This window comes from Lissotriton vulgaris, chromosome 11, assembly GCF_964263255.1.
Source record: "Lissotriton vulgaris chromosome 11, aLisVul1.2, whole genome shotgun sequence".
In the NCBI taxonomy this organism is placed as follows: Eukaryota; Metazoa; Chordata; class Amphibia; order Caudata; family Salamandridae; genus Lissotriton; species Lissotriton vulgaris.
Genome location: NC_141699.1, coordinates 1,104,559,651 through 1,104,576,490, shown reverse-complemented (window position 1 = coordinate 1,104,576,490; position 16,840 = coordinate 1,104,559,651). Strand labels below are relative to the sequence as shown.

The window sequence follows — 16,840 nt, the reverse complement described above, 5'->3', positions numbered from 1 at the left end:
CTCTTTCTCCCTTCCGTCTCCCTTTACTTCTGCACCGTCATCTTTTTTACTTGTCTACATAGTCCTTTATCACAGCTTACTCGACATGGCTGCCAGCTTTGGAGAGGTCTTATTGGAGAGGGCCGTCTCTCCACACAGCCGACTATGCTCGCTTTACACCCTGGGGAGCGGTGCCAGCGGAGAGGCCACTCCCTTACCACACTCTACTATGCACAGCTGATGCCCTGGGATAGTGGTCAGTGGACAGTCCAGTCCTTCCCCATTTCCAACTATGCACACTCGTCATCCAAGAGAGAGTACTTAGAGGGGAGTCCAGCCCCTCCCCACGCCTTACTATGCACAATGGTCACCCAGGGGAGAGGTGTTAGTAGTGAGGTCAGTCTTTACCCACACTCTACAATGCACGCTGATACCTTGGTGAGAGGTGTCAACAGAGAGGCTCTCCTGTCTCCACACTCTTCGATGCACGCTTGTCATCGAAGAGAGAGACCTGAGTGAAGGAAGAGGTGTCAGCAGAATGTGTACTCCGTACCCACTCCCTACGACGTTCACATGTAGCCGTAGATAGAGAGGTGTCAGTAGAGAGGACAGTGTCTCCATACACCATACTATGACCACGTGTTACCCTGGCTTGGAGATCCCAATAGAGAGGGTACTCCTTCCTTACACCATACTACGCTCACTGGCCACCCTGGGGAGAGGTGTCACTGAAAAAAAGAAAGGCGACATTGTCGTTAGGAATTGTTATTATATTAGACTTTAATTTGAAAAAAAATCTTAGAAATTCACTGAAGGAAACAAAGGTTAAAGCAAAGTTATAGTTGTGGTATGAAGATCTGTTTTTATTTTTATAAAATAAAAAATAAATAAAAAAACTTATAAATTCAGTAGAAAAAACAAAGGTTGACGTGACATCATAGTTAGTTGAATTTGTCAGTGACAACATTAACATTTTTGAATCCAAAAAACGACAGAGATTCACCTGTTATAGTTAGCAGAACTAACTATAACTTGCACCCCCACCATGCACTGATTATGACCTCACATGTTGCATAACTCATGAGGCATTCTATGACATCATTTATTACATCACTGATGACATCTCAAACGACATCAACGATGAACCCTGCAATAGGGAAACAGCTCTCATTGGTGTAAACATATCAACACTGCTAAACACCCACGCAACTACAAATTAAAATGCCATTCAAAGAAAGGAAAGTGAGAGAGAATACGTTGTTTTTATTTCTTTCGTATGGGGCCAATACAATTTATCTTTCTTATACAAAAGACTGGGCTAAAATTATTGTGGCTGAGTTTTGTCTTTTAGTAATATAGTTTCTTCTTCATTTTGTTTCATCCAGTTGGGTCTGCTTCGAGTAAAGTTCCAGGGTGTAGCAGCATGTTTTAGGTCTCATCTAATTATTTTATACACTGTAGATAATCTTGGAATATAAAAATAATATTTTATCTTTTGGTAGTGTTTAATTCTTTCCCTGGTTGGTGAAATGGTTGGCTGACCACAGACACAGAATGGGTTAAAACCTTTAATACATCAGCCCCTTTTATAACAAGTCAGGTTTGATAGCGGAGCAACTGCCAAGCAGCCTAAGCATTACAAATTTAATGCAAGGTGTAGTGACAGTTACCTGTGAAAAGAGTGCCAACACCATGCACTTGGGATAGTGGTGAAAACATGAGACAAAATCTTTCACATGCTAACAAATTCATAGCTTCAAGGTGTCCCATTGTTATGTGTGATACCTTCATGTAATGCTGATTTTTACCCAACAAGACTTTACCCTTGGGGTTCTGAGCCCATATTTACAATGTTAACAGCACATTTTCAAGTCCCAGAATACAACGTAATGTCTGTGAAAAGGCCGGGGCTGACTTAAAGCGAGACATTTGCCATGGGAATAGTTGGCAGCTGTGAATGTGCACACAGCAGCAGCACCAACTTAATATCAGTTAAAGCATGCATGGAACCAGTGGTGAGCATGCTTAAAACATCAAGCTTCAGGTGCCTTAGAATGCAGGACTGTGAATGAATCTGATGTAATTTGAAATCTTAACGGTTTCACAGGGCTGTTGGCAGGGTGACCGCCACTACGACGTCAGACTATTCAGTAAGGAGTAGGTAAATGATCACAAACTGTGTCCAGGAATTTGTTTATGAAAACATTTGATTAGAGCACTCTTCATTTTTAATACCATTGATAATCCGGTAACCCAGAAAATGTCCAGATAGAGTGAGTGTGAGCAGTCATTAGGTGTGTGGAAGGGGAATGAGATGTGAGTAGGAGAGTGATACACAGACATTCCAATGCTCAAAACTGTCTAAAATAAGCCCATTGGATACACTACCAATAGGAAGACGCTACAGATCCCTCATTACTTCTCTTTAAAATTAAACATGTGCTTCATAGTGATCACTGCAAAAAAAACGTCTTTAATAAACACTGGAAAAACACGTTCTTCCCCAATTTTGGGATTAGGCATCTGGATAAACACTGGTAAGCACTCATTTCAAAATGTTTGGAAAAGACTGAGAAAACACCACTGAAATCCACAAAAAAATAACACCGAAAACAGAGCAACCTAAATATAACGCAAGCATAAACCTGATCTTGCTCCCATAGCTCTTTTGCCAAGTATGGTGCCCCTTCGGTGCCTCGCCAGAATGGTGCAGATTCACCTTCTGGATGCTGACGGTTCTAAAGAAAAGATCTGCACCTGCTGTGATCCTGTGATTATATACTCATGGCCAATCGGCCAAACAAGTCTCACCTGAGGCTTCCACCATCATAGAGAGATATTTATATCCAAGAACTCATGAGCACCATCCAGGGAGTGCTCCCGAAAAGAGCGAGCGCACCAAGAAAACGCATTCCCAGTTCACACATTACTAAAGCGTTAAAAAACAATGCGAAAGATACCGCCATTCCTGAATTTGACATCTATACCATGAGATAGGAAAGTTCAATACCCATTGCAGGCCTGCAGAAAAGCAGTTAGCATTACATTTCAAAGACTCTCCAAGAAATCTGTGTTTATTCACCCAATCATAGTCCAGCACATACTGGTGAGGAGCTCTGTATTTGATTTTTGCCCCCTGTTTCAGAATTCCTTCTAAACTTTCACCATCATCCCATTGGACATGGCCACCCTCCAAGCCGTGAACACATAAGCCCGCTTTCTTGCGCCCGCGCCCTCAGTCCTGCCTGCCCTATGTTGGTTCCTACAGCGACCCTTGTCTGTTTCTTGTCCCTCAAGGGAGGAAGTGGAATCAGACCTGGAGTTTCTTGGACTGTTGGTGATGGAGAATCAGCTGAAACCAGAGACCAAACCCGTGCTGCAGGAGCTCTCGGAGGCCAGAATCAGGACAGTGATGGTGACAGGTATGCCGGCCGGCTTACCGCCTTCTTATTACACATGTTTATAGTGGTTACAATCAAGAATCAGGACAGTGATGGTGACAGGTATGCCAGCCAGATTACCGCCTTCTTATTACACATGTTTATAGTGGGTAAAATCAACAATCAGGACAGTATTGAACACAGGTATGCATTGGGATTACTGCATTCTTTGTACACAAGTGCTTTATTATGGTTGAAATCAAGAAGCCGGACTGTAATGGTGACAGGTATACCAGCGTGATTTCCACCTTGTCTGTGCACGCACCCATTACATGGGTTAAATAATAGCACCAGGACTATAATGGTGCCAGGTGGACCAATAGGATAGCGCCTTCTCTGTGTACATGGATTTACATGGGTGCGCTCCAGTTTATAAACCACTTAAGAAAGCAAGCCTCCAATGTTGGCACCACATGGACAATCCTGTCACAAAAGATACCACAGGTTGCCAGTGGTCAGTGCAGTAACTAAAACAACAACAGGGTGATGGGTGGAATGCTTGAATGAATCTCAGACACTGGCAATCGCTGGTAAGGTGTGGGTCCTGTGCACACTGTGCCACTGGAGCCAAGCTATACCCAGACGATGAGCCCAGTCCTGGGTTAGCAGTTTGTGCTGGACGGTTCCGACTGGAGCAGGGTCAAGGCTGATTTGCATATATAGCGTGGTTGAAACTGAGGTGGCATGGTGTGCAAAATACTGATGGATTCGGATGTGGCCCAAGGGATTACCAGTGGCTGAAATTAAATCAAGCATTCCGCCCATCCTGTTTTGTAGACTTCATTACAATAACTAAGGCAGCTCGGAGGAGGAAATCATCAACAAAAAGTCACATTAAATATTTTTGTTCTATTTATTTGAGATTGATTATTATCGCATGTGATCTCTTTTTAAAAATGTCTGTAACATGTTTATTTATTATAAACTACTCTTAAAGTATGTGAATTGGATCACCAAACACACATATTTATTCTTTTTGAATAGATTGCAATACTTAACAAAGATTTAGGAATACAAAGCACTCCAGACGATAAGAAATGTTACACAAACGAACAATCCACCACAATCTGTGAGTGGGAGCATGAACTGTATTAGAACTAATGAGGCCTCTTCACTTTGCAATGGATTTCTTATACATAACTGACACAAACCTGGTGCAAAGGGTTATGTTGGGACTTACTTTCCCAAGCAAAGCATGATATACGTTGAAAAAATGCTCCAATTAGTTATCTTTTGCATCTGCACACAAAACATATTTTACCTATTGGAGGGTTAGCACTCCATTCTGATGCTGCAAACTGTAATAAACTTCCAAGTCTTTCCTTCTTCTGAGTCTCACCAACGTTTGTGTATCTCTTGTTTTCCTTGCCAATGCATTCCCTGTTGCATAAGGATAAGACAGTATCACACCTTTGTATGTGTTAATATTCACATATACAATTGGAGGATTTAAACTGTGATGTCTTTCCACATTGCCCATGCTAAACACTTATCTTCCTTTGTACAAACACCATCTTTATTCTCCATAAGGCACTGTAATTCTACAGGAATAACGCGCCTTCCCACAAATTGTCTTGAATTTTCTGAGTAGAGGTGCCAAACTTTAAAAGTGTTCTTTTTTTGTCCAGCCCCACCAGTCTGGTGTGGGGCTCGTGGATACATATTTTTATATCACAGTGTACATGTCTGGCTGGCTGTCTTACGACGAATACAGTCACAACCATAACCCGGAATTTGCAAGCCTCAGTGCCAAACATGACCCCATTATGTTCCTAAACAATATTTTTACCTTTTGGTGTCATGCATCTTTTATTTGGAAGCACACTACATTGCACTTGAATGATACTCATCTTTCAAAAACAAAAATGTAAATGCAAAGAAGTAGTTTCCAATATTGAAAACTGTTTGCACAGATGTCAGACAGACCTCCTTCCCCATATGGGATATGCAAATTATTTTTCATACAAGAGAGGTTTTACATAGTATCTGATTATTGACCTTGATATAGTGTTTGACATATTTGGATTGTCTTTCATCTATATAACATTGTAGTTTGTCTCATGCAAGTATTAGCTCATGCTGAAAATGGATGTGTCCTTTTCTCACAAATACTGCTGAAGCATGTTTCATCAGTAACTTGTGATTATTTTACACAAAAATGCCTCAACAGAGGAAAGGTAAGTCAAAAGATTCTAATTTTCACAGTGGCTGGGCAAATTCAGAATTTAGCTTTGCAGCCGTCCCGTATTCCATGTTTTTGCAAGAAATACAGAAGGCAGTCTTCTACTGAGGACTCAAAGGAGATGTTGAGGGATTAATGCAATCCAGAATTTTTGGATTCCAAAACATATCATTTACAAATTGTACAATTAGAGCAGACATTATTTTCAAAGTGAGTCTCTGCACCTAGTATTGATGATAGATTTTGTGCATGACACGAGCCGCATTACAACACACCATTTTGATGCTTGCAACAGAAATCTATGTGGCAGCATGTGGTATACTAAGCACAACTTGTCCTCATGTCCCTCAGGTGACAACCTTCAGACGGCACTAACAGTTGCAAAACATTCTGGAATGATCCTTGATTCTAGCACGGCCATACTGGTCACCGCGTGCGGGCCTGAAGGCTGCAACCCGGCATCCATCACCCTACGAGTGGTGGACGATGTGAAGAGCAAGATGAATGGAGTAAACGTAAGCAATGCACTCTGAATATACACATTTTAGGGGTGTGCATAATGTACTTTTGATTAATTATGCAAAATTGCTGCAAAATTCCATAAAATGTATGTGCAATTACACAAAATGCAAATCCATCATTTAGAAGTATATTTTAGTGTGAAATGCATCCTTTAGTCAATTTTTGATGCAGTGAAGAATTTCAGGGTAAGAAATATTGAAAAAAATCAAAGCATAGGGAAAAAGAGACGGGCGAGTTCTGTTGTTCACATGCATTTGCTGTGAGTTTTGATTGAGAATGACAAGTTAGCAGTAACTTTCTACGGCCATTGCCAATTTTTTGCTCCATGAGCACAATGGCATCATTTTGGGAATTTTGCATAACCAGCGTAAAATGAAATTCCCCAGATTACACAAATGACGCCAGCGTAATCAATATGTCACCCAGGCCTAATATCTATCTCAGTGTAAGTGAGGAGCATCACCTGGGCTGAGCAGTGGGTCTCTCCGCAGCTTCTGTGTATCCTCACTTTACGAGCTTTTGATAATACCTTCACCTCAGGGTGTATTCAACCTTAACAGGTTGGCTGCTTCGAACGTGCTGCGCCAGTGCTGAACGTTCGAAGATACAGGTGGGGCCGCGTCGGCCAACGGACGTGCGCAGCACTACCGAGGTTGTGCTTGCGACGACTGTTGGCCGACGGCAGCAGCCAACGGGTTAAAACCACACAGTACACAAGAAAGAATGTGTCACTTTAACAGTCTGAAATCAAGGATGACTGTGGGTAAAAATGTGGGAACTAAGTGTCAGCCCACAATGCAAGGCGTGCAAGTGGTTATCCAAGTATTGTAAGCAAAGGTGTGTTCTAAGGAAACCCTCAAAAATGAGAAGATCGCTCAACGAAAGATCTCCATTGGCTTCCCGTCAACAAGAGAATAACGTTCCATCTCCTCACCCACGCACACAAAGCCCTCTACGACCAAGGACCCGATTGCCTCAACACGCGCCTGTCCTTTTACACCCCCACCCGCCAACTACGATCGGCCAATCAAGCCCTCGCCTCAATTCCTCGCATCCAAAGATCCACCATGGGGGGAAGATCCTTCTGCTACTTAGCGGCCAAGACCTGGAATTCTCTCCCCATCCACCTCCGCCTTACACAGAACCACCTCTCCTTCAGAAAACAACTAAAAACTTGGATATTCGATAAGTAAAGTACCTCCCCTCCCTCAAGCGCCTTGAGACCCTCTGGGTGAGTAGTGCCCTATACAAATTTTAAACTTGAAACTTCACTCCACCACTTTGAAAGATCAGCAGCGACCACTGCGGATGTAAAGTTCTCCAGAAGTTGTGTACGGGAGAACTATCAAGTTTAACAAACCTAACCTTTGACAGCTGGTTCTCTTAGTTTGCAAGCTCACAGATGTAGTAGGCACTCTGGGGCACATTTATAAGCCCCTATCGGCGCGGGGATATTACTTATTTTGACGTTCCTGTGGCAATAGGGGCTTCACCTTAGTTACAAGGGAGTGTTAAGCCACTTATCGTGGCTTAACACTTCCTTGTAAATAAGGCCTCCTTTCAAGCTATGCTTAGCGTGAAAGGGGTGGGTAATGGGTATTGCAGTGGGCGTTCTACCGCAACACCCATTGATTCTGATGCTGCCCCCTATGTACAAGGGTGGCGTGAACAGGAGGCAGCGCCAAAATTAAGACCAGGAAAAATCTGGTATTAAACTGGTGAAGCAAGGAGAAATGTTTAATTTCTCCTTGTGTTTGCTGTTTTTTAGATGTGCTGCAGTGTGCAGCGCACATGAAAACTGCAGAAACGAGGTGCGCTATGGGGCCCTGAAAGCACGCCCGTCCTCGTATGGGCAGGAGATATGAGGCGTAAAAGAAGACCAAACCCCCCAATTTAGCTTGAACCGATGTTTGTTTAGCTGAGGCTACAATTCAACAACCCAATGTGGAAGTAGAACAATTCCATTGCACTCCTGTTGTGGTTGTAGAAAGGATATCCGAATATTTTTGCACGGTCACCATTTGCCATATTGTCTCTGAAACCTGGTTTTTTTTTTTTTTTTTTTTTTTTTTTTTTTAAACCTTTATTTTGTGAAATGCACAGTACACAGCGTCTGCCTACAACCCCTCGAGGCCGGCCGCTATGACATATTAGAATTGGATACAAGAAAAACCAATAGGCAGAACGCCGTTGAAGCAATCTCTGAGTGAGAAATGTCGGGTAAAACATAGAACAATAACATCAGGATAGGAAAAGGTTTAGTTTTATGATTTTGTCGAGTACCTGTAGTAAACTACGAAAAGAGTCGAAGCAGAGCACTGAACAGGATAAACATCACCGTTAAAGGAGCACCCAGAAGGAGGCGTTAAAGAATAAAGCATTAATAAGAAAACAGGAGGCCACCATCCAGGAACTAAAAGCAAACGCTACACCACAGAATGTTAGTACACAATAAACTCCCTACTATCACCAGACCCCGACCCCAAGGAACATAGAAGAGAAAGAGACCAAAGAAGAGGAGAGAAAGAAAGAGAAAGAGGGCCATAGAGACAAAGAAAAGACATAGAACACATCCCATCCCCCCACCCTGCATACCAGCGGAAGGCCACGGCCCACCCCCCCCCAATAGGCATGCCTGTCGCCCCAAAAGAACCCCCAAGTGGGAAAAGAGAGTCTGGAGAGTGGGAGAGAACCTCCCAGTCGCCGACTCTCAAAAAAGAGAGAGGAGGAGGAATATATCGCATAATCCCGGTCTCCACCAGCCCCGTAAGCGTCCCCCACCCCGAGTAGCATCGGCACAAATGAAGTAGCGAGTAAAGTAGCCGGTGGGAAGACTCAGTTCCAAGCGTGCATTCACAAAAGACCGGAGGAGGGCCACAGTGATAAAACCCAAACTACTAGTACATATCACACCGGCCGCCCAGTCCCAGACCCCGCCACCAACACAATACCTATATGCAATGACCCCGGCAGTCCATCAATATCCCAGCAGTACAAGCAAGATCAGTCCGAAAATAGGAGGAGAGAACCTCATCCTTGCCCCCTGCGATGCGAAGCAGCGACACAGTCTAGTCTCATGGTAGATTTCTTGGAAGAGGGGAGCGAGCAGAGTGACCACATCCGTGCGGGGGGTTGTCCATCAAAGTCTATCCGAAACTCAGCCATGTAGGTGACGATAGTACATGAACCAACCGGCACGGGCAGTAACAGCAGTTGCAGAGGAATGTAGGAAGCATCTCCAATAGACCACAAAGGAGTATCAAAACATGGCGTCTGTAAAGAAGACCCCTTGCCCTGAAACAGCGCACAGACATCTGACCGCTGCGTTTCCATCACAGACAGCGTCTCAAGGATCTCGGGATCACATACCTTCCATTCCATCGAGTACACATGAGCAGGTGGGCCACAGAAGTCGGACACCAGATGTGGCGCAGTGTCCCGCACTCGTGAATGTTCCAAGTCTGGTAGAGGCACAGCAGAGAGAGCAGCTTCCAGGCGGTGCCCAAGGTCACAGGCGTTGTCACGAAAAGCAGTGCGAAAGGCATACAGGGCTTCCAGAATGTCTACAATCCGCACTGGTGCCGTAGGAGAGAAGGATGCAGCAATTCCCAGTTTACGGGGCTCAAAAACTCGTGGCGGCCCCCCAGGCTGAACATCTACGTCTCCGTAGCCAAGCTGAGCACCTCGCCGGTGTCCCACGTAGTATGACCGGGCCGGGGGCACAACAGAAACAGAGACCATCGTGCCCTGTGCAGATGTATACAGAGCGTCAGCTGCGGCCGTGTCACCAGGTGTAATCCGGGATCGTGAAAAGAAAATTGCGGTTGCTCTGTCCTCAAAATGGCTCCCACCCCATCACACAGCGAGGCAAGAGACGAACAAAGGCAGCAACAAGTCCGGGCAGTGATACACTGTTGCGACCGCAGCCGGCGTGCCCCCCGTGGGAAGCGGAGCAAGGCGAGGCGGAATACAAAGTAGCAGGGAAGACCTGATTCAGCTGCCGCACTCTGTAGGCCGGCTCTGCCCCGTCTGCTGTGGCCGCTGTTGTGGATGAAGGCAGTCGATCTCGGGGAACAAAGACCCCTCCGCGCCGGGCGGCGTCTGGGAGATGGCGAGAACGCTACACCGCTTCCACCGCAGGGAGGACAAAGGAAGACACACCATCGGAGCCGGGGTCCTCTCCCATGCCCGAAAATTCGACTTAGAATCAGAATGGAAGTCAGGATAGGCCACGGGACGGGAGGAAAGTGGAAGGGTCGGCGGAGCCGAAGGACTAGGCGGCCATCATGGTTGCAGGCTAGGCTCCTCCCCCCTCTGAAACCTGGTTGATGTATGCCCGAGCCACTCACCTACGTATGGATGAACAGCCGACCCCGTGTAGAGTTACACTAAGAATGATCTCAGGGCCTTCATGAGCCGATGAGGACTTGAGTCTGAAGTGCAAGTCTGTACATTTCCCATGATACACCTGGGCATACAACCATGAAACCCTTGGATGAGCTGCCATGATTGGGACTTGAAAGCAAGTATCAAAGGATGAGAGATGCAAGGAAAAGTAATCAACAGTAAAACTCCTGTTTTCAAGTCAAGTCTTTTGTCATCACTGATTTGTTGACTCTGTTCAAGTCTATAAACTGCCTTTAGATGCCGGATTGTATCAGTACCATGCGCACCCTGAAATAAAACAATAGAAGGGTATTTAGGACAGGACCAAAGCAGTTTCTCTTTTTTATTATCAAACCACAGATCTCCTGGAACAAGACCTGAAGTCTAGTTTTATCCTGAGACCAGAGGTCTTGAATGATTGTAGGTCATGGACACAGAGTCAGTAGTACCAATGCAGATACTGTGGCAATCATGTCCAAGAACCAAGCGTCTGAGATGCATGCTATCAGAGATGCAAAATCATGCATTCTAAAATAACATTAGCTTTCAGAAACACAAGAGACAAAATATCCTTCACTCCTGCGCCCCACGTAGATACTATATGCAGGTGTGTGAACAATAACACAGCCAAAATGAATACAACTTTTAAGAAGAACACATGTGGCTGAGCCTGGTAAACACGTGTCAGCCACTGCAAAGGTCCAATGATCAGATGTCCAGAGGAAAAAAGTTGGAATTCCTTACTGTCCTGCCAAGCTTATTTCAAATAAAAAGAGAATTCAGACATGAGGCACTTTGTAATCAACACGTGTCATGTGGGAAGGAGGTTTGTCTCAACACTAAGCTTGCTTTCCAAAGACGACTTACATCTCACAGCACCGTGTGAATGAGCTTCGAGTGATGCTTTGGTAAGAATTTGTTTTCTGCAAGAAGACATGTTTCACTCCCCTGGAACAATACTGCTGCCCTTCAGCTGGTGGTAGTGATAGAGGGTGGTTTGTCACAGAGCATCACTCTTGCCATGATTGGCAGCATTCTCCCTCAGTATATTGAATATAATTGTAAGAGGATTGTTTATAAGTATACTCCAGACACCTGAAGTGGAAGTTCACACTTTATTCTTAAGCTTCATCCAAGAAGGTCAACACGTTTCAACAGCTGACGGCGTTACTCCAACTGCCGTTCAAAGCATTCTACAAAGTATGACCTACTAACAACATAGCCAACATTCCTGCTGGCTTAAGTGTGACATACCCAACATTCCAGCTGGACTTTTAAGCATAAGTATAACACTTGTGTTATTTGATGTTATTTTTACAGGTGAACCATAAGGTTTTTTTTACAGGAGATGCCCACTCTTGCCATGATTGGCTGCATTCTCCCACAGTATAATGATTATAAATGTAAGATGATTGTGTGATTTAATGTTATTTCTACAAGTGAACTATAAGGTTTTGTTTACAGGAGATGTCCATTAGCATTGATGGAAAATGCAGCCACCCGCTGGCGTTGCGAGACTACCACTTCGCCATGGATGGAAAGTCCTTCCAGGTCATTGTGCAGCACTTCTACAGTTTGCTGCCAAAAGTAAGTCTGAAATTGCAACAGAAGTATATTCATACGTAGGCTGCTTCGCAGAATTAAAACGCATTTGGTAAAAGTCAGGGTGCAAATTGCGACCCCTTTTACCTACGCATTATTGATATATGAGGCCCAATAACACATGATATTTCAAAGTCAAAAGGATATAAAATGGGGCAAAAAGAGCAACTATAACAATGGCAACCAAACTTGAATCTTCCCATAAATGAATGTAAACAAATTGATATAAGAACATATTGCAGTGCTAAATGGCTTTTATAAAAACATTTACCCTCTATTGGCAGTTGAAAGAAACCATGGGAATTTATTTGGAATAGCAATTACCTATTTGTGATTTTCTGCGAATTGCAATTAGGTATTCTCAATTCCTAATTAATGAAACTCATAGAGTTTCATTTAGGGATTCCTAGTGGGCCACAAATCAACCTACCTCATGAACATTAAGGAGGCAGGTCTCAATTTGCAACCCATTAGAAATCGCTAAAAAATCACAGGGATGGTGGACTGCTGGGGTCAGCAGACCACCATGTCTCTGATTGCTTTGAAATAAAGCAAACATTTTTTTTAATGAAGCCTGTTGCAGTTACAAAAGTAAAATGAATAGTTTATTTTCATTTTTTAAGAGTAGGTGCTCTTAAAAAACGTTTTAACGAACATTCACAAAGGGGAAGGGGTATTCGGAATTTGGAAGGGACGCTCTAAACACTGTCCTTCCTAATACCAAATTGGTATATATTCACTATTCCAAAGTGCGATTCGCAAACATGTTACCGAATCACAATTAGGAAATGATATATGCTAAAATGCTTTTTTCCATTCAGAAATGGTCCGATTCCGTGAATCGGGCTGTTTACGACTGTGAAAATGTTTTATAAATCCAGCCCTATATCTTTACAAAAGTTTGTTTTATTTATTTACGGACTTTCATACCACAGTTTTGTTGTCATCAAACAATTTGCAAAACTGTCGTTCCCGTTACATGATAACTGTTGTTGTTGGTTGCGTCATTCTGTAGATGCACGTATGCATCACCACACCTTTTTTTTCTTGCAGTATCCAAAATGGCAGTCACCAAATGAAATAAATGCTTTTGTTGTGGGGACAAACTCTGCGGCAAATGGCAGCTGCCGGGCCCTTCAAAAAATCACAAATTAAAAAAATAAAAATACCCACGAGGGGGACAACGGAGTAAGTGGTGGAAGGAAACCATGGGGAATGTGAGGTGAGGGGCAAAATAAAAAATAAATGGGTGGTCGGAGAACGCATAAAGGAGGAGAAAAGAAGAACATGAGCAAGATAGCAACAGGGAGCGTGAGGGAGAAGCCCACAAGAGAGAGGGCAGCATACAGACAGAGAGTAAGCAGGAGCTTGGGGCAGGCACTTGGGAGAGAGCACACAAGGGAGAGAGTTCATGAATAAAACATGCATCCTAAATAGAGTGCTTAAAAATGAAAAAAAGTATTTCCCTAAAAGTGAGCTATTAAATGATACAAGACAGCCAATTAAAAGAACGGTAAAAAGACTGTTTTACGGGGGAGGAACAAATACAAAGAACAGAAGGAAAGCCATCAAATAAGAAGCAAGCAAATGAAAGTGACAAAAAGTCCAACCAATAGATGAAGTGGGCAGGCAGTGAGACCAGTGTAAGTTCTTGGAATAGCTCACAAATGGTCTCTTACAACCAGATGACTAGAAGCTGTCTGGTAAGTGAAACCTAAACAGGTCCAATGGACAATGTCTCAAGTTGACAGATGTGGGAAGTTTGGAAACCTACTAAGCATGCAGAGCATAGGGAAACGTCGTTTACAACGCCATGTTTACACCGCACAACCTTTACCACGCAGCCATTACAACGCAAGTCATTACAATGACTTGCGCTGGATGGCGCTCTAGGTTAAGGAATAGTGTGATTTTCTATTCCAACACCTTCCCTACTGTTACGTGGGCTGGAGTTCGAATAGAAAATCATATTAATCCTCAATCCAGCGCCCTCCAACGCAAGTCGTTGTAACGACTTGCGTTGTAAAAACTGCAATGTAAAGTACCGCAATCAAAATAATTGGGTGGCACAGTCATACATCCCATAGTATAAGCCTCCCTAAGATGACCGTTGCCTGTGGTCTGGGTGTGTACGCCTTGCTGTCCAGGACAAAAAAAACAGAACTGCCACAAACCATTCTTTAATAATTCATTAAACACCTAAGACTAGATTAAGCGCCCCTGAGTTTGATAGTTATAAGAAAACGCTCTAAAGAAAGAACGGTTTTGGGACAGAGGGTCATCCCTGTCATCTCGCCTGAAGGCTTGATGTCCTGTGGTTGGAGACCCCGGGTGAGAAACAGGATAATGACAGAGCTAGTCTTTTACCTATATCCCTCTTCAGTGGAAGGATCCCTGCTGTCACACGTCACCAAGAAGCCTTTTGGCATGGTTTTTATATTATGAGGTTTTTCATAGTCGGCCGTCAAAAAGTAAGCTTTACGGTCCATGGCAAAAAGTAAAACAATATTACACAAAATCCTCCTGCCCTCAAGCAGAGAAGGATGCCAACAAAAAAGAAAAAGGGCGTAGATCAGGAAAATAGTCCTTGACTGCTAGGAGAGCAGCAGAAGGTAGCAGCGATCAGGCAACCTGCTAAAAAGGCCCTCATTCATGACTCACCTGTCACCAACACTCCATCCCATTTCACCCCAACCCCCACCCCCACCTCTCTGTCCCTAGGGAAGGGCGATGTAAAGATACATCATCTGCAAAGCCATCAGTGGGCTGACAAATTCACCATCTACAATCACAAGGGCTCTTGGCACACCAATGGGCAGAACACTATAAGATCAGGATACATAGACAAAAGAAGAGAAAAACAAGGCAAAAGGCCTTCTCCATTTATGCTCTCAGGGTCTGGAGTGACATCCCTTGGTTCACTGGGACCCTTCTAACCCTACTCCAATTTAGGAAGGAGCTGAAGACACTCCTTAAAAAAAAAACGACATCACAATGAGAAAATCCACTTCAATTCTCATTACCTTGTTCACCTACAATCATGTATCAAGCCTAACCTTTCCTTTTTTTAAAAATATCAAAGATATACATACCTACCCAGTTTTACAAACATGTAATGGTTACTAATGACAAGAATGCCAACGGTATACAAAGAACTACCTTTGTTATGCCACTGCCACATTAGGTTAAGCAGGTGCCATCATTTGATCAACACCCTCATTGTGCCAAGAATTGAAACCCATTAGCCCAGGGTCAGCAGTGAGACAGAAGGGGTGCCATAATTTCATGGACATCTATGATATTGTAAGAATTTCCACAATTTTTCTTGCCACAGCATCAGGCATTGGGTATTTAAAATGTGGCAAAAATGACCACCATAATGCAAGCGCTAACACTCTGCCAAAAACAGGTAGAGTCATGCCAAGAGTGTCCACAGTAGCAAAATATTGCCGCCATTATGTCTGGGTTATCATTATGATAGAGATTGAAAACTTATTACCACATATATCCACAATGTCCAGAGCATTACCACCAAACTACAGATGATCACCACCACTATACCTAAGGTGTCCACACCGGCCTCAGAGACCTAGGGTCATCACGTCAGTATGTGGGGAGGGAGGGTCAGCAAATTCCTTGGTTAGACTGATATAGGGGTCAGACCAGCGACAGCGATTCTGCACCCAGCACACCCTTGGTAAAGTGTGACTGCCACTCAACCTGCACTCGTATCACCATCCCTAGCCAATGATCTGTCCCTGTCTCAGAAGCTACCCATTGTCCAGTGACAAGAACTTATGAGGTGCTTGGCACTACAGGACACCCATGAAAGTACAGAATCAGAGGGTTGAAAGGAGTCAGCCTAGGCCTCCTGGTAAAAGAGTCAAGTTACCCATACCAACCCTGCTTACACAGGTCCTTGTAGTTCTCTCAGATGCCTCTGACCAGAGAGAGGACTGGTGGCCCCACTGCCACATAAAAAGTGGGATGAGCACTGAGCAGATAACAGGACAGGGGCTTGTGCGTTCTACAGGATACCACAGCCAGTGGATGAATGAACAGCACTTCCCCAGACAAATCACAACCACGTTACAATACGGATGGGCGGAAAGTTCCGGTCGCCTGCACAATTGGTGGAATTTTTGCCACTCTGAGCTACTCTTTAACAGAGAACCCGGCCCAAATTCCACCAATAGTCGCATGGTGGAATTTTTATCTCACAAGGCTCCAGAATATGCAAGCTGGTGAGCAAGAGCGAGATTTGGCGTCCCCTAGTGCAATTTTCGAAAGGAGGGCAGTCACCAGCATTCATTCACAGTCAGAAGGCTGCCATTCGAGTAGATTTGCTGCCACTCGAGTAGATTTTCAATGCATGGTGTCGTTCACGCAGATTTTCATCGCTGCTTGCACTACGGGTACTAAAGTGTAGAGCGAGCAGCTCGAGTTGCATATTTTCTGCCCATTGGTGGAATGCCATGGGATTTCACTGAGTTTTTCTGTAACTCCATGGAACCCCTACAGTACAGTCTACGACGTCCAAAGCCCAAAAAAATGAATGCATCCTCTGGTGATGTGTGTATATCACAAATGCGAAACATTGTGCCAGAACTCAGCTTTTCATCCTTTTGAGGTTGGCAAAAGGAGTATCCCTTAGCTTCAAGGAAATTGTAGTTAGCACCAGTCATATAACTCAATTTGTGGATGTAATAATGATCATTACAGGAACACT

At 43.9% G+C, this 16,840-nt stretch overlaps 1 protein-coding gene across 1 annotated transcript in view; it reads left to right on the top strand.

Moving 5' to 3' along the window:
* LOC147684242 (putative cation-transporting ATPase 13A4) overlaps window positions 1–16,840 on the top strand; it is a 249,194-nt gene that overhangs the window by 191,374 nt on the left and 40,980 nt on the right. Inside the window, exons 18-20 of the mRNA XM_086944644.1 lie at window positions 3,277–3,401; window positions 5,953–6,116; window positions 11,974–12,096. Coding sequence (XP_086800770.1) covers window positions 3,277–3,401; window positions 5,953–6,116; window positions 11,974–12,096 — 412 coding nt within the window. The remainder of the gene's footprint in view (window positions 1–3,276; window positions 3,402–5,952; window positions 6,117–11,973; window positions 12,097–16,840) is intronic.